Source organism: Oryx dammah, unplaced genomic scaffold (assembly GCF_014754425.2).
Source record: "Oryx dammah isolate SB20612 unplaced genomic scaffold, SCBI_Odam_1.1 HiC_scaffold_21, whole genome shotgun sequence".
In the NCBI taxonomy this organism is placed as follows: Eukaryota; Metazoa; Chordata; class Mammalia; order Artiodactyla; family Bovidae; genus Oryx; species Oryx dammah.
The window spans coordinates 33,731,151-33,750,795 of record NW_024070205.1 but is presented as its reverse complement, the minus strand read 5'-3'; the positions used below and the strand labels follow the sequence as shown (position 1 = coordinate 33,750,795).

The window sequence follows — 19,645 nt, the reverse complement described above, 5'->3', positions numbered from 1 at the left end:
TCCTCCCTTCCCTGTGCAGGGCTCCTTTCTTCCTCTGCTCCACAGGTTCCTTGACCCTGCACTCTTGGCCCTGGGACAGCAGGGCCCTGGCCCTCCAAGGAGCAGCCCCAGCCCTGGATGGAGAACCCAAGCAGGAGTGTGACTCAGGGTGGCCAGAACCTGGTCACTCCAGTGACTTCTGGTGACCTGTCCTGGCCCAGTCCTGATGGTCTCCACTCAGTGCCACCTGGCTATCCCAGACTAGTGGGCTTGGGGATCTTCCCTGTCCTCAAGGGGGTGGACCTCAAGTCCCTGCTGCCCAAACCACCACTTGGCTGGTTTTCACGTCACCACGGCTTCTCTGTGCTTGAGGCTCACAGGGAGTGGTCCAGTGGGCATCTGCTGTTAGAACAAGTTTTTTTACCTTTCCAAGCCTCAGTGTCTTTGTCTGTTGAATGGAGATAGGAAGAACAGTATCTTCTCCTTATGGTCTCTAAGAGTGAACAGGATTTGGCATGGGCCTGGCACTTAAGTATGCTCAGAGGTTGGCCTGGGGAGCAGCAGCAGGGGCAGGGGGCTTGGGCAACACCACCAGTCTTTGAGGTAGAAACTGACCTGCTTGGGGCCAGCAAGCCAAGGTCATGGATGCTGGAAGGGATGGAGAGAAGCCATGGACAGGCAATGGAGAAAGCTTTGTTAACCGTTGGCCACCGGAAGGGGCATCCTGGCCAAGACCTTCCTGGCCCCAATGGCCTTCTCTGGCATGAAGCCCCTCCTTCTGTCTTCGTTCATCCACTCATCATCTTAGTCTACACTGAGTACCTGTGGTGGCCAGGACTGTTCTAAGTGCCAAAGATGAAGCATGGGCCAGACAGCCAAGACTGCTAGCCTCTGGAGAGAATATTCTAGCAGGGAAAAGTGATAATCAAGAAGTGAACAAAGAAAATAATTTCAGGTCATAATATAAATAGATGCTTTGGAGAAAGTGATTCAATTTAAGGGGACTGAGATTTCCGGGGTAAGGGGGTGTTTATTTGGAGAGAAGAGTAACGGCCTCCTTGGAGAGGTAAGATTTAAATTGGGGCTCAGTGCCAGCTGTTGGGAAGATCAAGGGCACATGGTGTTCCAGAACACAGAGGAGCAGGTTCTGAGCTCAGTGAGTTGTAGGGATGAAGGAAGCCAGCATGGCAGCCCACCCTGTGGAACCGGCCAGGGGGGCAAGGTAGGAGCCAGGCCACAGTTGGGATTTTATTTTAAGCAAGATGGGAAGTCACAGGAAGGTTTGGTGGGGGGCGGAGGAGTGACATGGGCAGGCTTCAGTTTTAAAAGATTTGCCTATGGTGTGGAAAGAGGGCCACTCAGGATGTGGGAGGGGACACAGCCGTGGAAACCTCCTGACCGGGATAGATGGATAAATTGCTGTTCCTCGCAAAACCTGCAGACCGTCTTCCCCCCAACAGAACCAGATTGAGGGGGAGCTGTCTAGGGGATGGGGCTAATGACGGCGTGTCTCCCTCCCCCATGAGTACTGAGGAGTGCCCCAGGGAGGCCATTCCAGAACCCGAGTCAGAAGCCTGGGTGTCAGTCCTGCCTGTGGACTTCTCCATCACTTTATCCCCCACTTGATGAGCGAGGATAACAGTGCCCGTCTCCAACTCCAGGGAGTGAGTGTGAAAGCGCTTTGACGACCTACAGTGGGGACCCTGGCACCACACCCCATTCCTGGTCTGCGTCTCTCGGGCTCTGATGAGCGCCCTCTGGCGGTAGGGCACCGGAAGCTCCCACGTGGCCTTGAGCCGGGGAGGGGTGCGGGGCGGTGGGTGCCAACCTGGAGCAGCACGGGCTTCCTGGAAAGCTGAGTTGGGCTGCCGGGTTGTCCTGACACCTCCTCTCACTCTACTCCTGGGCGCACCCCAGAGACCTCCCTCTCCGCCTCGCGCACCTGCCTTCCGCCCGCCGCCTCCACTTGTGGTCATCAGCCCCACTCTGCTTCTCTGCCTGGCCTGGGCAGTGGGAGCGGGGTCCCCCGGGCTCAGGCTCTGAGGCGGGGGTCTCTTGGATTGCGGGCCGGCACTAAGATGACCCTCAAGAAGGCCTCTGAGCGCCGGCTGTGTGGCTGGGACTGGGAAGTGGAGTCAGATATCCTCGGGCCTGGACGGGGAGCGGGGTCCGAGGACCCCTAGGGAGATGTGACGTGTCCTTGGCCCGGTCGCCCCTCTTCTGCCACCAGCATTAAGGAAGCTCCTTTGTGGGAGGGAGAAGTCCTGCGGGCTCAGGCTTTGGGGCGGGGGTCCCCAGGACTGGAGGCAGGGGGTTAAGATGCCCTATGGCCAGGGGGACCTCCTATGCCCAGTCGTTCGCTTTGGGGGGGGGGGTCGGTGGAGGTCACAGCAATTTGAGGCGCCCGCGGGACTGGGCAGAGCCGGGGTTCTGCAGTCAAGGTGAGGGGGGTTGTCACCGGCGGGCCCCCCTGCCCCCAGCATCCAAGGAGGTCCCCGGGGCGGGGAGCCCTCTGAGCCTGGGACCTTTGCGTGGGGGTGGGGGGTGGGGGTCAGGGCGGGGCTGCCGGCGGGAGGGTGTTCCCCCCCCCCCCCCGGGGTCCCCCGGCGCGCTCGGCGGGCGGGCGCTGCCGCACAATGGCAGGAAGCGGGGCTCCGCGCTTTGTCCGGCGGGCGGCGCAGACCGCTGCTTCCTCCGGCCGCCATGGGGACGGGACCCGGCGTCTCCGGGCGCCGCGCGGCCTCCAGGCCGAGCCCCGGGCTGCCCTCCAGAGACTCCGAGCCTGGCTGGGCAGGGGGTCGTGGCCGCAACTGGGAAGGCCAGGTACGGGCGCGGGGGGCCGGGCGGGGAGGCCGGGGCGGGTGCCCTGTCGCTCCTCTGCGCGCGTCTCTAAGCGGATCCGGTACTCGGCGGCCCAGCCCCCTGCCCGGGGTGCACAGCGCGGGGGCGCAGGGGGGAGGAGGGCCTGGGGAGGCGATGAAGGGCTGGAGGCTTGAGATGTGTCCCCCACCCTGGCACCAAGGGGACCAAGCAGCGGAGGGGACAGCCAGACCCTGGCCTTTTGTGTCTGGGGCTGACTCCGGACACACCTGTGGGTCCCAGGCCCTGCACTGGCCACCCTCCCCTTTCCTTCCTCTGCCCAGGCCCTGCCCACACCCCTCCTACTCCTGCTTCTGAGGCCACCCTGGTGGGACTGGGAAGGCTGATTTCTCCACGCCCCATCCCTGGGCGAGTCAGCCTTGATCGTGCTCCCCAAGAGGCCCAGGCCCCTCTATTATTTGTAAAGTTACCGCCCATTCTCTACCTTTGGACATGCAGTGACGCCTCCACTCTCTCCTCTTTGGCTTGAGTCCTGAGAACTTTTGGAGTCGGACCCTGCTGTCTCTCCCTGGCTGGCAGGGTCGCTGCTGCCCTTAGAGAGTGGTTGTGGGGGGACGTGAGAGGGCAGCAAGGAGGTGGGGAGTAGATCTTGGGTCTGAGAGAAGAAGCTCAAGAGTCTGGCTTTGGGAAGGGGCTACCCTGCTTTTGTGATGGGGAGACCCCCCCAACCCTGGAGGGAGTTGCGGAGACCCTGGCGTTTGGAGATGGAGGAGTGAGAAGAACAGTGTGGGCTGTGCCCACCTCAGCCTCAGCTTCCCTCCCTGGGGGGTTCTCAGAACTTCATTCTCAACCCGCTGAATACTCACCTGCTTCAGATCCTAGCCTGACTCTCACATCATCCTGGTGTCCCTGAGCCTGGGGGCTGCTGGGTGGATGGAAGGTCAGCCACCAGCTGGACTCTTGTTAAAATTAGCATTAGTATCAGTAGTAAGTTCCTCCTCCAGGGGATCCTCCCAACCCAGGAATTGAACTCTTGTCTCCTGCATTGGCAGGTGGATTCTTTACCACTGCGCCACATGGGAAGCCCACCTATTGGTTAGTACATTCAGTTAATATTTACTTAGTGGCAATCTGTATGCTATGCAGTGGTATTGTAGGTATTATAAGTAGGAAATGACAACTCACTCCAGTATTCTTGCCTGCAGAATTCCATGGATGGAGAAGCCTGGTGGGAGCACATTTACTGGTTAGGTTTTAAAACAAGATTGTTTTAAACACAGAACCAAGGACTTGGACTGGAAGAGTCCCAGAGAACCACCCCCCACTCCAAACCCAGAACACCCACAACCTAGCATGGCTCCTGCCATGTCACCCCCCTACCCACTGTGAGGCTAGGGCCTGGGCAGCTGGTCAGCCCACAGCCCCACTGCCCAATGCCAAGCCTGGCACCAGAAAAATGAAGCTGTCAGGGAAATCGCTAGAGGCCTGGAAGGGGTCGGCATGGGGCACCTGTGCCAGACTGACTGCCAGGCTGGACACAGGGCGAGAGGGCTGCCGAGCTGACTGGCTGTGAGCCTCCTGGGGAGAAAGGACAAGCTCTTCCTCGGATTTATTGTCAGGAAGAGATGCTCACTGCAGGGGTTCCTGTATCCGCAAAGCCCGGCCCTCTGTCAGAAGGGCCCCACTCCTCTCTCCCTTCTCTGCTACCAAGAAATGGTGTGAATGTGGTGAAAATGTGGGATCTGGAGCTACGTACCCTAGGTTCAAGTCCTGACTCCACTAGCTGTGTGACCTTAAACAAGTTGTTTAACCTCTCTGAGCCTCACTTTCCTCTTCTGTAAAATACAGACAATCCTAGCCCCTACCTCCTGGGATGAGGAACCCTCAGTGCAGTCCCAGGCACATGACAATCACGTTATAAATGATCAGACATTTTCAGCTTCCTCTTCTTTCCTGTCTTTGGCCATTTTCTCTGCTGTCTAGGCCATCCTTACCCTGTGTGTCATCTTCAAAATTCCTAATTGGGGGACTTCCCTGGTGGTCTGGTAGCTGAGAACTCTGCGCTCCCAATGCAGGGGGTCCAGGTTCAATTCCTGGTCAGGGAATTAGATCCCATGTGCTACAACTAAGAGTTTGCATACAACTAAAGATCCCATGTGTGGCAACCAAGACCTGGCACAACCAAATAAACAAACAAATATTAAAAGGAAAATCCCTGGGACTTCCCTGGTGGTTCAGTGGTTAAGACTTCACCTTCCATCCCAGGGGGTGTGGGTTTGATCCCTGGTTGGGGAGCTAAGATCCTCCATGCTTTGGGCTGAAAAACCAAAACACAGAACAGAAGCAATATTGTAACCAATTCAATAAAGAAGATGCCTGATCAGGCTCTCTCCAGCCCAAATCTCCAGTGGTCCTCTATCATGCTACTTAATAATCAAACCAGTACTTATTGAACGGCTAGGATGAAATCAGTCAGTGAAGCTGAAAGACCGAAACTGCCGTCCTTGCAGAGCTGATAGGGCCTGGAGGCAACAAAGTGAGACACACAGACTGCCTGCCAGTGGAAGGTGTTACAGAGAGAAGGCTGGGGCAGGGAGTGAATGTGGAGAAATGAAACCTTAGAAGGGGAAGATGGTGACTTTTGAGTGAAGGTCTGCCGGAAGGGAGGTAGCTGGTTATTTCAGTGTCTGGGAAAGCGTTTCAGGCTGAGGGATTAGCAGATGCCAAGGCTGAGGTGGGGCACGTCTGAAGAAGCGTGTCCGAGAAGGCAGGAGGAGGGACTTCCCTGGTGGTCCAGTGGCCAAGTCTCTGCTCTCCCAGTGCAGGGGACCTGGGTTCAGTTCCTGGTCAGGGAACTAAGATCCTTCATGCCACAACTAAAGACCCTGAGTGCTGCAACTAAAGACCCAGCACAGCCAAATAAATAAATAATATGCATGCTCAGTGGCTCAGTCGTGTCTGACTCTTTCCGGCCCCATGGACTGTAGCCTGCCAGGCTCCCCTGTCCATGGGATTTTCCAGGCAAGAGTACTGGAGTGGGTTGCCACTTCGTATTCTAGGAGATCATCCCAACCCAGGGATCAAACCTGTGTTTCTTGTGTCTTCTGCATTGGCAGGTGGGTAAAGCATTTGTCTACAATGCGGGAGACCCAGTTTCAATCCCTGGGTTGGGAAGATCCCCTGGAGAAGGAAATGGCAATCCACTCCAGTACTATTGCCTGGAAAATCCCATGGACAGAGGAGCCTGGTAGGCTACAGTCCATGGGGTCGCAAAGAGTCGGACACGACTGAGTGATTTCACTTTCTTTCACTTTTTTACCACTAGCACCACCTGGGAAGCCCAATAAAAGGGAAGGCAGGAGGCCGGTGGGTGGGGGCAGTGTAAGGAACTAGGAGAACAGGACAGGAGGCCCCCGAGGTCACCTGCCTTGGCGGGAGATGGGAAGGCCTTGCAGGGTTTTGAGGAGGTCCGTGTGACTCCTCTTTGAACTGGGTCCACTGCGGCTGCTCATGGAGAACAGACTGGGGTTAAGGATGGGTGTAGGGTGACCAGCTCTGGGGCCCTGTCATCCTGCCAAGAGGCGATGGGAGCTAAGCTGGCCTGGAGAGTGTGGCCCGTTTGAAACTATGGATATTCAGGGTGGAGCCTGAAGATGTGTTAGACTGCCTGGATAATGGGTAACAGAAGGATCACAGGTGACCCCAAGGTTTTTGGCCTAATATATTTTCTTGGGGCTGTCATAACAAGTCAGGGTGGCTTTAGAACAACAGAAGTTTATTCTCTCTGTTCTGAGGCCAAAAGTCTGAAATTAAGGTGTGGTCAGTTCGTTGTCCCTTGGAAGTTACCAGGGAGGACTCTCCCTTGCCTCCTCCAGCTTCTGGCGCCTCCTGGAGTCCCTCAGTGTCCCGTGGCTTGTAGATGCATGACTCTAGTCCCTGCCTCTGTTGTCCCATGGCTTCTCACTGTGTGTCCCCTCTTTGTGTCTCTTCCCTTCTTATAAGGATGCCAGTCATATGGTTAGTCCATACTCCGTCTTGTGTGATTACAGACCCCATTATGACCTCAGCTTAACTAATGACATCTGTAATGATCCTCTTTCCATCACGGGCACCTTCTGTGGTGCTGGGTGTTAGGACTGAACCTTTTTTTTTTTTTTTTTTATAAAAAGAACTACTTGCTGTGCCGCCTGGCTTGTGAGATTCTAGTTCACCAACCAGGCCTTCCCAGGTAGCTCAGTGGTAAAGAATCTGCCTTCCAGTTTAGGAGATGCAAGTTCAATTCCTGGGTCAGGAATATCCCCTGGAGAAGGAATTGGCAACCCACTCCAGTATTCTTGCCTGGAGAATCCCATGGACAGAGGAGCCTGATGGGCTACATACAGTCCATGGGGTCACAAAGAGTCGGACATGACTTAGCAAGTAAACAACAACAGCAGCAGTTCCCCAACCAGGGATTGAATCCAGGTCCGTGGCTGTGATAGCACCAAGTCCTAACCACTGGACCACCAGGGAATACCCTGAACCTATCTCTTTGAGGGACATAATTCAGCACATAACATCAGCATAGCCAGAAGGTGTTGCCAGTAATCGAAATGGGTAGAGCCATGTGGAAAATTTCAGGAGCTCATGTGAGGACCTCTTAAGTTTGAGGTGCTTGTTGGGATCCAGGAGGAGGATGGAGAAGGTGGGTCCAGAGTCTTGGGCCTGGTCCCCACTGGATAGATCACCTGGGAGCCCTCCCTAGGACAGTGGGTGTGGGTAAAATGAGGAGGGGTCCACAGAGGGGAGGGAATAGGCAAAGCATGGGTCCTGGGGGCCGAGGAAGAAACAGTTTCCAAGAGACCATGTCACGTGCTGGGCCCTGGGTGAACAAGCAAGAGGACTTCCAAGTGTGGATGTCAGCAGAGACCTTAGAAGAGCCAACTGGGGAGGGAGCAGAATTGATGGGAGAGGGTCTGAGAGAAAATGGAAGAATTAGAAAATCTCTGGTTGCAACCATCATAGTAATAGTTTGATTTAGGCAAAAGCCATCGGTGAGGACTAAAGTCCTGGAGTGTGCAATCACTGGGGAGCAGGCTATCTCAAAGTGTCACCCCAGGACTGCCTACTCATTGGTGGTTTAGTGGCTAAGTCGTGTCCAACTCTTTGCGACCCCATGGACCATAGCCTGCCAGGCTCCCCAGGCCATGGGCTTTTCCAGGCAAGAATACTGGAGTGGTTTGCCATTTCCTTCTCCAGGGGATCTCCTGACCCAGGGATTGAACCTGGGTCACCTGCACTGCAGGCGGATTCTTTACCACTGAGCCACCAGAGGAGCCCTGTATCGACTCACTACAACCGCAACTAAGGCCCAACACAGCCAAATAAGTAAATATTAAAGCAAACAAACAAGATACAGTGAGATCCCCAGGTGGTCTGGCACTGGGGCACACTGAGGAAGACATAGTCCACTCTCTGTCGTCCCTGCATGGATGCTTGTCATTAAACTATGCGAGAAGAGTTGATGCTTTTGAGCTGTGGTGTTGAAGAAGACTCTTGAGAGTCCCTTGGACTGCAAGGAGATCAAACCAGTCAATCCTAAAGGAAATCAATCCTGAATATTCTTTAGAAGGACTGATGCTAAAGCTGAAGCTCCAATATTTTGGCCACTTGCTGCGAAGAACTAACTCATTGGAAAAGACCCTGAAGCTCAGAAAGATTGAAGGCAGGAGGAGAAGGGGATGACAGAGTATGAGATGGTTGGATGGCATCACTAACTCAATGGACATGAGTTTGAGCAAGCCCCGGGAGATGGTGAAGGACAGGGAAGCCTGGCGTGCTACAGTCCATGGAATCACAAAGAGTCGGACACAACTGAGCAACTGAACGACAGCAAACTATGCGAGACCCCCAGACAAATCCAGAAGGAAGGGCTTTCTGCAAAACTGCTGGCCTGGCTGCTTCAATGTCCTGAAAGGCAGGGTGGAAAATGTGGGACATTCATTCATTCTTTTTAAAAAATTAAAAAAATATATATATATGTATGTATATTTTATCTATTTCTTTAGCTGCACTGGTTCTTATTTGCATCCCCCAGGATCTTTGATCTTCGCTGAGGCATGCAGGATCTTTAGTTTTGGCACGTGAACTCTTAGTTGTGGCATGTGGTATCTACTTCCTGACCAAGGATCGAACCCAGGCCACCTGCATTGGGAGCTTGGAGTCTTAGCCACTGAACCACTAGGGAAGTCCCAGGGCATTTATTCTTAAAGGGATAAACAAACACAGCCAAATGTACAGACATATGAGCCTTGATTGGATACCATGTGGGAAAAAAGTCTGTGAAGGACATTATTTAGACACTTGTGGAAATGCCAAGGGCAACTAAAGTTGGACAGAGTATCATCACTGAGTTTCCCTGAGTGTGACATACACAGAGCTGTGTGGGATTTTGCACGAGAACATCTGTGCTCCCAGGTGGTGTCGATTTCCTCACCAGGGGAGGGGTGTCATGAGCAGTGTGGCAAATGTGAGTGACTGGCAGAGCTAGAAGGGTGTGCAGATGTCATTGTACTGTTCTTACAACTTTCTGTAGGTTTGAATTATTTTAAAACAAAACGTTGAGGGAAAAGAAAATAAAGGGTAATGGGAGGAGAGAACAGGAACTGGTGGTTATGGATGCCTGGTTTTACAGAATTTAGTTATAAGTGGAGGATGAGCTGGAGCTGGAGAATCGAGTTGGTTTGCCCATGGGAATGATCTGGTGAGAGGTGGGTCTCGGTGAGAGGTGGGTCTCAATGAGAGGTGGGTCTCGGTGGAAGGCTGGTCTGGGATTGGGGCAGGGTGAAGCCTCCACAGCCCAGGATGGGTGGGTGGCTGTGGTGGTTAGGGCTCATGGAATGCCTTCTGGTGGCTTCTGTTTCCCTGGAAAAGTAGGCAGTGGGGCGTGAGTTTGGGATGCTTAGAGGATGAAGGAGATAAGAAAGTCATCCATGGGGATGGGGATGAGAGCAGACTGGAGCGAATGGGTAAATCTGAGGTCACGTCACTAAGCAACGGCCCATGGGTCCCACATAGGCACCCAGATGCCAGCATCATTCCCTGACTCCTCCATAAGCCCCTCCACACCCTGACTTAGAAATCCAGGGTGGTCAGCTGTTCGGGGGCTGCACAGGTCATAGAATTGAGGGCAGAGGCCCTGGGCATGGAGGATGGAGAGGCATTCTGTTTGAAGACACTGAGTTGGGCAAACTGACAGGCAGCCCCAGCTTCACTTTTTGGGGCCCTTTCTGCCTGTGTTCCAGAAGAGGCCCTGGGAGTACCTGCTTCATGGTTACTTACTCGGCACTGTGTTTCTCGTGGGCGGGGCTTTGCTTTCTCTTCATCCCCCAGAATGGACACCTTGTAGGTGCTTGGGAAACACTTGATAGATAAATTAATAAGCACGGGCCCCTGTGGAATGTGGATGTTTGGACCTGAGGAGCAGCCCCTGTAAGGCCAGGGGCCCCGTGTACCACAGGGGTCTGGGTCCACCCTGCCCCCATCCTTTCCCACACAGGTATGCCACCACGCCGACTGCCAGCAGCTACACCACCGGGGCCCCCTCAACCTCTGTGAGGCCTGTGACAGCAAGTTCCACAGCGCCATGCATTATGATGGGCACGTCCGCTTCGACCTGCCCCCTCAAGGTGAGCACAGGGAGGGGCCAGTCCCTAGAGCCCTTGCCTGGGCGCACAGGGTCCTGGTAATTGTAGGCATCATGACAAGGCCATGAGAAAGGACGTGCAACTGTGAACAATGAAACCCAAATCCACTGCTGCCCCTTTTGTTCCACAGATGGTTTTTTTGGAACATTTATTTTGTATTGAGGTATAGCTGGTTAACAGGGATTCCCAGGTGGTGCTAGTGGTAAAGAACCCATCTGCTAATGCAGGAGACAGACACAGGTTTGATTCCTGGGTCGGGAAGATCCCCTGGAGGAGGCCATGGTAACCCACTTCAGTACTCTTGCCTGGAGAATCCCGTGGACAGAGGAACCTGGCGGGCTACAGTCCATGGGGTTGCAAAGGGTCGGACACGACTGAAGCAACTTAGCATGCATGCACGCATGCATAGCCAATTAACAATGTTGGGATAGTTTCAGATGAACAGGGAAGGGACTCAGTCATAAGTATACATGTATCCATTCTTCCCCAAACCCTCCTCCCTTCCAGGCTGCCACATAACACTGAGCAGAGTTCCATGTGCTATACAGTAGATCCTTGTTGGTTATGCATTTAAAATACAGCCGTGTGTACATATCCATCCCAAACTCCCTAACTATCCTTTCCTGCCATCCTCCCTCCTGCCTGTTTTTTAATAAGAGGAAAAGTTGGGGACCGGCCCTGCTTGAGGGCTAGCCTGTCCCCTTTAGGGGCCAGGTCCTTCTCGATGGACCTGCCCCTGCCCAGGCCAGCGTGGAGAAAGTCCTTCCGTCTTCTCCTCCAGGCAGGGGATTCCTGGGCAGATCCTCCAGCCAGACAGCCAGTGGGCAGAGGCAGTGGGAGGTGGGATGAGCAGATCAGAAGGAACTTGCAGCAGGAAACAAGAAACCCCTCCTGCTGAACAGGGGTTTGCCTGGCCCAGTCCCACTGCCAGCTGACTGTGCTGAGGTGGCTTTGTCTCCTTCCCCAGCTGGTCAGAGGGACAAAAGGGCTGTTCCCCAGGCCCCTGGGACTTTGGGTATGGTCACAGTGCTGACCTGCAAGAAAGGGGAGGGGGAGGGGACACCTGCAAGAAAGAGCCATGGACTTTGGTCCCTCCCTGCAACAATCCTACAGGCAATGCTTCTTTATGCCTATTTCATAGATGGGTAAACTGAGGTGGATTTGTACTGGGCACAGGGCATCACCCAGGGTGTCATTCCAGGGCCCTTGCATCTTTTTGAGTCTGGGGATGGATAAATGATAAGCAGTGACTGACTCCTCCTCACAGAACTGAGGGGCCCTGGCTTGTTAGGGAGGCGGGGTCCCAGGGTCCATAGACAGCTTTGGTTCCTCTGGAGACTGCCGTGTTGGAAGACTAAGGAAGGGACCTGGGACATGGAGGCAAGCACAACTCCGCTCCCACTCAACTCCACAGGCTCTGTCCTGGCTCGGAATGTGTCCACCCGGTCATGCCCCCCGCGCACCAGCCCTGCCGTGGACTTGGAGGAGGAGGAGGAGAGCTGTATGGATGGCAAGGGGTAGGTGAGGGGTTGGTGGTCGGAGCAGACACCTAGGAGCTCCCAAGGCTGGGTGTCAGGTCACAGATCTAGGGACCAGAGACCCCTCCTAGCCCTGCTGCCACCCAGATTCCTGGAGGGTGAGCCTCTAGGGCTTCTGGGAACAGACTCCATGTGTCTAGGGACCCTGGGTATAACTCCTGGATTGGCCACTAGGGGGGTGCACAGCTCTTGTAAGCCCCTCCCCACCTCCACCCCTGCTTGCCTGAGCCAACCTGAGTTACCTGGCCACCTACAGTCAGCAAGGCGTGGGTCACCAGCTGGGGCCTACCCACATCCCACCCTGATGAGAGCCTACCCACGCCTCCAACCTCTGCCCTGACTGGCTTCCTTGCAGGGACCGAAAGACCACAGGTCTGAAACTCTCCAAGAAGAAAGCCAGGAGAAGACATACAGATGTAAGGAGCCCCCAGGCTGGCAGAGCAGGGCCCCCCCCCCCCCAGCCTCTGCCCCTCCTGGGCCCTTTCCATTCCCGAGGCTGGGCCTCTCTGCTCTGAATTCCAGGACCAGGGATGGGGCGTGGAGTGAGTGTGTCTTTCTGTCACCGCCCAGCCCTGCCCACCTTAGCCCAGGTGGGGGATGCTCCAGGAGCTCCTGCCTCCAGCAGGAGGGCTGCCGGGGGCCTCCCTGGGATAGAAAAGGACAGGGAGATCCCTGTGCTCACCAGGACCCTGGGGTGGGGAGGGGAGGGCGCTAGGGGTGCAGATGCTGAGATGCATGTCCGCTCAGGACCCAAGCAAGGAGTGCTTCACCCTGAAATTTGACCTGAACGTGGACATTGAGACAGAGATTGTACCAGCCATGAAGAAGAAGTCTCTGGGGTAGGGCTTGATGGGGCTGAGGGGAGAAGGGAGCTGGGGGGCAGTTGTGGCCTCAGCAGGTATGACTGTGTGTCTGTGTGGTGGCCTGTAAATGAGTGTGTCCTCCCCCATGGGCACCCCACTTGTGTGCAGTGAGGGCCTGGGAGCCATGCTTGAATGGACATGACCCACCCCTAGGGCATGGACTGGCATGTGACAGGGTCTGCCCTGGTGTGTCAACACGAACGTGTGAGAGAGAGGGCGTGTTGGCTTGTGTATACCCATGTGAGCCTCCTATTTGTGTGTGCACGTATGAACCTGGGTGTGATCCCCCTGGGGTCTCCCTTTTCCTTTAGGGGGCGGGGTGGGGGTTCATGTGATGGCCCCCAACACACACACCTGTCCTGGGGCAGGGAGGTGCTGCTGCCAGTATTTGAAAGGAAGGGCATTGCACTGGGCAAAGTGGACATCTATCTGGACCAGTCCAACACGCCCCTGTCCCTCACCTTTGAGGCCTACAGGTTTGGGGGACACTACCTGCGGGTAAAAGGTGAGTAGGGGAGCTGGGGCGCGACTGTGTCCTCTGGGGAGGGTGTTGTTTCCCAGCTCAGGTTCCCGTTGGCCATGGCCTTGAGCAGGCTCATTACCATACAGGTGTCTCTGCTGGGCGGCAGTGCTGGGTGCTGGCAGGGCGGGGCTTTGGGGGAGGGCAGCCAGGCCTTGGTTTGGATCCTCCGGGGAGAGAGAGGACTGGGGCCTCGTCCTCCACGGGCCTCGGTTTTGAGGACCTCTACTTGTCCCACCATGCCTTGCCAGCCAAGCCAGGGGACGAGGGGAAGGTGGAGCAGGGGGTGAAGGACTCCAAGTCCCTGAGTCTGCCGATCCTGCGGCAAGCCGGAGCTGGGCCCCCGGCCCAAGAGCGCGTGGACCCCCAGAGCCGCCGGGAGAGCCTGGATATCCTGGTGAGGAGGGGCTGTGTCAGGGCTGGGGGTGGGGAGGGGCCAGAGGGGAGGTCACCTGGGCCCCTTGCTGCTCCTGCTGGGAGCTTTCCTCCCCCTTCTGTGAAATGGGGCTGTCTCGGGGCGTATGGGGTGGATCTAACCCACTGCAGGGGGATGGGCCTAGGGATTCTGAGTGTTCATGCACGAGGAGTCCGAGCATGTGTGTCCAAGCAGACATTGTGTGGGGAGCGAAGCTGTGTTTCACTGGCTGTGTTCGTGAGCATTCGTCAGGGATCCACTTGACTCTGTGTTCTCCCATGTGCTTTATGCTGCTGGTTGGGGTTGGTGGTGGGGGCAGGCGTGGCCCAGGGGCGCCTCTCTGGACCTTCCAGCCCCCAGGGCATGTGTAGGTCTCAGGAAAGGTGGCCTCACAGGGTGGGGGAATGCAGAGACCCTCCTGCATCCCAGGCAGGTTTGAGGTCCTGGAAATGCGTGATGGGGTGGGGCCATGGAGGTCAGAGTGGACCTGCCTCTTGACTGTTGCTCCCCGGCCAGGCCCCCGGTCGCCGACGCAAGAACATGTCAGAGTTCCTAGGGGAGGCAAGCATCCCTGGGCAGGAGCCCCCCACGCCCTCCAGCTGCTCTCTGCCCAGCAGTAGCAGCAGTGGCAGCAGCAGCAGCAGCAGCAGTGGCGGTGACAGCTGGAAGAACCGGGCAGCCAGTCGCTTCAGTGGCTTCTTCAGCTCAGGCCCCAGCACCAGCGCCTATGGCCGGGTATGTGGGCCTGGGTGCCCTGGGGCAGGGCGGCTGGCTGACCCCTGACCCCTGACCCTGACCTCGGGTCTCCTCTCAGGAGATAGACAAGATGGAGCAGCTGGAGGGCAAGCTTCACGCCTACGGCCTCTTTGGGCTGCCCAGGCTGCCCCGGAGGCTGCGCTTTGACCATGACTCCTGGGAGGAAGAAGGTGACGAAGAGGAGGATGAGGATGACGCTGGACTTCGGCTGGAGGACAGCTGGCGGGAACTCATTGATGGGCACGAGGTGGGTGCCGCCCGCCTGCCCACACCTCCCCCGTTCTCAGGGAAAGGGGGGCATTATCGGCCCTGCCCCACTCCACGGGGCCCTTGCTAGGGTGGCAGGATGTTCCACGGGCAGCCCCGCCAGGCTGCTGTCATCATTAACCAGCTTTGGAGGAACTCAGGCAAGGTGAAAGTGTGGTGCATCACTTGGCTGGCCCAGAACTTGGGGGGCCTCTGTGTCTCAAATGGGAAAAAAGGTTGCGTGCAGGACCACTCCACCTGCTCCCCTGATCTGGCCACCCTGGGGCTCCTGGAGACACCCTGCCCTCCCCACAGAAGCTGACCCGGCGGCAGTGCCACCAGCAGGAGGCGGTCTGGGAGCTCCTGCACACGGAGGCCTCATACATTAAGAAGCTGCGGGTGATCACCAATGTGAGTGTGGGGCCCAGAGCCACCCCGCCTCCCTGCCCACCTCTGCCCCCACCTTGGCCTCCTCTGGGTGTCCCTGAGCAGAGTTTGGACCTTTGCGGAAGGAGCAGGTGCCAAGCAACAAAGGGGGAGGAGAGTGGGGGCAGGCCACACCCCAGCATGGAGGTGATTCCCTGGGGCCCCAGGGAATCTGGAGGGGGCTTGGGGCAAGTCTGCTGGCTTGAGCTGAGTAACACAGACCTCATCCTTTCACTCATCCACTCAACAGCTGTTTCCAAACACCTGCTGTATGCCAGGTGTGGAGCAGCCCACACCCTAGATGTGGAGACAGGATGGGTAGGCACTGGGGGTGGGGGGGCGTGTAGGGACTTTGACTGGGGGAGCATCTGTCCTGGGCTTGGGGGCTCAAGGAAGACACCCTCTGGGCAGAAACCAGAGAGAGCCAGGGCAGAGCTGGAGGAGAGAGTTCCAGATGTGGCAGCCAGGGCAGTGTGCCAGAGCGGCTCTCCAGGTGGGGCCTGGGTAGGGGGACCCCCAGCAGGGCCATGAACTGGGTCTTTTCTCAAAGGGTGAACCCTTTCTGTCCCAGGCTGCCTGCCTCAGGGCCTCCCAGGATGGGGAAGGGGTGAAGGGAGCCTTAGAGTCTGGGTGGGGCATCGGGACAGGGAACCCCCCCCCGACTCCAGACGCGGTGCTCCTTGCCCCCGCAGCTTTTCCTGTGCTGCCTCCTGAACCTGCAAGAGTCGGGACTGCTGTGTGAGGTGCCGCGCGGGGCCCGGGGTGGGGGCGGTCCCAGGAAGTAATGGGGAGTGGGGAGGGGCTAAAGCCAGGGAGGGGCGGGACAGGGGCGGGGCTGACTGGTGGAGTGGGTGAGGGACAGGGCCTGGCACCTAATTGTGGACGTGGGATGATGCTGAAGAAAGCTCCGGGCGGAGCTAACGGGTAGAGTGAGAGGCGGGGAAGAAGACGGGCAGGGACGGGGCCCGGCCCCTAACGGTGGACATGGGATGGTGCTGAAGAAGGCTGGGGTCGGGGCTGACAGTGAGGGCGGGAGAGGGATGGGTAGGGGCGGGGTCTGGAATAGGGGCGGGGCCGAGCGCACCTCCACCACCAACCCCGCCCCCCAGGTGGAGGCCGACCGCCTGTTCAGCAACATCCCGGAGATCGCGCGGCTGCACCGCGGGCTGTGGGGCAGCGTGATGGCGCCGGTGCTGGAGAAGGCGCGGCGCACGCGGGCGCTGCTGCAGCCCGGGGATTTCCTCAAAGGCTTTAAGATGGTACGGGTCAGGTCGGACACATGCAGGGACACACAGGCAGGGCTGGGGCGCCAATCCCGTCTGCCCAACACCCCAGCACCCGCCCAACACCCCAGCACCCTCCCAACCGGTGGCCCGAATGACCCCTGGTGGTCAAGAGGCGTAGAATTCAGAGTCGGTCGCCGTGGTGTGAAACTCCACCTGACCGTGTGCCCTTGCTACCACCTGGCCAAGGTCGATCGCTTTCGCTGAGGCTCCGTTTCCTCGTGTGGAAAACGGGGATAATAAGTTTGCCCCCTGGTGGTCGGGGAGAGGCAATAAGTGAGGAGCGAGCGCGGGGCCCCCTCCCGCGGTGGGGGCGCGCGGTAACCGGTTCTGTGCCTGTTCGCCCCGCGCCAGTTCGGCTCCCTCTTCAAGCCCTACATCCGATACTGCATGGAGGAGGAGGGCTGCATGGAGTATATGCGCGGCCTGCTGCGCGACAATGACCTCTTCCGAGCGTACATCACGGTGAGGGCGGGTAGGGCTCGCCGCGGGGCCAGGGTACTGCGCAATGGGCCTCCCTGGGCGGCAGGTGCCGGAGGGCCTGGCGGTAGGCGCGGCCTGGGGGCCCGGGGCGGGGCTCGCCCTGAGTCCCGCTCCGCCTCCCCGCCACAGTGGGCCGAGAAGCACCAGCAGTGCCAGCGGCTGAAGCTGAGCGACATGCTGGCCAAGCCCCACCAGCGACTCACCAAGTACCCGCTGCTGCTCAAGTCGGTGCTAAGAAAGACCGACGAACCGCGCGCCAAGGAGGCCGTTGTCACTATGGTAACTGGGTCGCGGGCAGGATCCCTCCCTCTGGCTGGCGGTGCCTCCTGACCCTGTCCTTGAACTGCCCTGGCCCGCCCGCCCTAGATCGGCTCGGTGGAACGCTTCATCCATCACGTGAACGCCTGCATGCGGCAGCGCCAGGAGCGGCAGCGGCTGGCGGCCGTGGTGAGTCGCATCGACGCCTACGAGGTGGTGGAGGGCAGCAACGACGAGGTGGACAAGGTGGGTGCCTCCGTCTGTGCGGGGGTCCTTGGCCCTGCTGGGGGCGGGTAAGGGCCACACTGGCAGCTGGGGGCTATACTGGGAAACTCATCTGAGGTCTCCCAGCTGAGATGAGGGGTCAGACCTTGACCTCTCTTGGCCCCTCCCCCAACCCCACCCCCCAGCTCCTGAAGGAATTTCTGCATCTGGACCTGACAGCTCCCATCCCTGGCGCCTCCCCTGAGGAGACACGTCAGCTGCTGCTGGAAGGGAGCCTGAGGATGAAGGAGGGGAAGGACAGCAAGGTGACTCCAGGAACCTCTCCACGCTCCGGGCCCTTGCCTCCCCCTTACCCTGTGGGGTTTGAACCACCCCTTCCTTGAGACCTCCCGGGCCCTAGTCAGTGATTCTTAGCTGCCCCTTCCCTTGGATGGCAATTCAAGAACTAGTGCCTTTATGTGAGGAATGACTGGTGTTTTTTTTTTTCTTGTTTTAAAATTATTTGTAATTGAAGGATAATCGCTTTACAATATTGTGTTGAGGGATGACTTTCTGCCTGCAGTTTACTTTTTACAAATGCAGCAGCCGGATCCCGGCCATCAGGTGCCATTCTAGCCCACCTGTCAGTGCCACAGTGTGTTCCTGTTGGGAGGGAGGGGCCCATTCTGTGAGCAGGCTGGAAATAGCCTAGAGTCTTGCTACGAAGCTATGAATTTTTCAAGCGCTGTGTAACCCCGAGTCTGCAAATCATGATTTTTTTGTAATTTATTTATATTTGGCTGCGCTGGGTCTGCGTTGCTGCGTGAGAGCTTCCTCTAGTTGCAGCGAGCCAGGACTCCTCTCTAGTTTTGGTGCACGGGCTTCTCTTTGCGGTGGCTTCTCTTAGTTGCAGAGCGCGGGCCCTAGTCAAACAAGCTTAGTTGCTCTGTGGCATTTGGGATCTTCCCCGACCAGGGATTGTACCAGTGTCCTCTGCATTGTAAGGTGGATTCTTAATCAGGGAAGTCCTGCCAATCATGATTTTAAAACCACCTTCCTTTCCCTCTTTAACGTAAACTTTTAACTGGCATAAGTCACAGGTAAGTAGCTGGATGAGAGAAAGTCATCTTGTTCTTCATTTGAATGTTACTCTCAGTTCAGTGGGGGTGGAAGGAGACAGGTACTTGACACCAGTGCTCCCAGGGGAGGGTGTTGAAACAGGCGGAGGGTGCCTGCCTTGGCCCTGACCTCTGGCCTCCTGCTCTTCCTGCATTACCGCCCACCCCCTGCCATCGCCAGATGGACGTGTACTGCTTTCTCTTCACTGACCTGCTCTTGGTGACCAAGCCAGTGAAGAAGGCCGAGAGGACCAAGGTCATCAGGCCACCGCTGCTGGTGGACAAGATCGTGTGCCGGGAGCTTCGGGACCCAGGTGAGTTGGCCGGCTCCCAGCTCCTGGGTGGGACCTATGATGGGGGCGGGCAGGCGCTGTGATGGGCGGGACCTACAGTGGGCTGGGGTCTTGGTCCTAGCTAGCACTGATGCGAGCCCTTCCTAACCAGGCTCCTTCCTCCTCATCTACCTGAACGAGTTCCACAGTGCTGTGGGGGCCTACACGTTCCAGGCCAGTGGCCAGGCTTTGTGCCGTGGCTGGGTGGATGCCATCTACAATGCTCAGGTGAGAGCAGAGTGGTGGGCAGCCTGGCAGGGCAGCCTGGTGGGGGCTGCTGCTCATCAGCTGTGGGGCCCCTGTGCACCCCCCATCTCCAGAACCAGCTGCAGCAGCTGCGTGTGCAGGAGCACCCAGGCAACCAGCAGCACCTGCAGAGCCTGGAAGAGGAGGAGGATGAGCAGGAGGAGGAGGAGGAGGAGGAAGGTGGGGAGAGTAGCACTTCGGCTGCCAGCTCCCCTACCATTCTGCGCAAAAGCAGCCACAGCCTTGACTCCCAGCGCTGGTACGTTTGCCCGGGAGCGTCCAGCAAGCTGGAGCAGAGCAGGTGCTTTGCCCCAGGACTCCTGACCTCAAAGTGACTGACACTGAGCGGGACCCCTTTCCCTGTGCATGGCTTTATGATATGAACCCAGTGAGCATGGGGAGGGGGGCTCTGCCTCCCACCAGCGGGGATGGCAAATGCATTTCAACCTGAGTGCCCACTCTGATCTATCAGT

At 57.4% G+C, this 19,645-nt stretch overlaps 1 protein-coding gene across 5 annotated transcripts in view; it reads left to right on the top strand.

Moving 5' to 3' along the window:
• The window catches only part of PLEKHG5 (pleckstrin homology and RhoGEF domain containing G5), a 30,530-nt gene that overhangs the window by 9,142 nt on the left and 1,743 nt on the right, over window positions 1–19,645 (top strand). For 3 of the 5 annotated variants that reach the window (XM_040263295.1, XM_040263297.1, XM_040263296.1), the window contains 18 exons: window positions 10,337–10,466; window positions 11,899–12,001; window positions 12,378–12,438; window positions 12,770–12,861; window positions 13,254–13,390; window positions 13,657–13,802; window positions 14,337–14,555; window positions 14,635–14,823; window positions 15,138–15,233; window positions 15,941–15,991; window positions 16,358–16,507; window positions 16,886–16,996; window positions 17,144–17,293; window positions 17,381–17,518; window positions 17,683–17,802; window positions 18,776–18,908; window positions 19,039–19,154; window positions 19,247–19,431. In XM_040263295.1, the coding sequence (XP_040119229.1) occupies window positions 10,337–10,466; window positions 11,899–12,001; window positions 12,378–12,438; window positions 12,770–12,861; window positions 13,254–13,390; window positions 13,657–13,802; window positions 14,337–14,555; window positions 14,635–14,823; window positions 15,138–15,233; window positions 15,941–15,991; window positions 16,358–16,507; window positions 16,886–16,996; window positions 17,144–17,293; window positions 17,381–17,518; window positions 17,683–17,802; window positions 18,776–18,908; window positions 19,039–19,154; window positions 19,247–19,431 (2,327 nt within the window). Of the gene's footprint in view, window positions 1–2,672; window positions 2,803–10,336; window positions 10,467–11,898; window positions 12,002–12,377; window positions 12,439–12,769; window positions 12,862–13,253; window positions 13,391–13,656; window positions 13,803–14,336; window positions 14,556–14,634; window positions 14,824–15,137; window positions 15,234–15,940; window positions 15,992–16,357; window positions 16,508–16,885; window positions 16,997–17,143; window positions 17,294–17,380; window positions 17,519–17,682; window positions 17,803–18,775; window positions 18,909–19,038; window positions 19,155–19,246; window positions 19,432–19,645 lie in introns of those variants that run through there. The other 2 variants (XM_040263293.1, XM_040263294.1) reach the window with 1 other exon arrangement.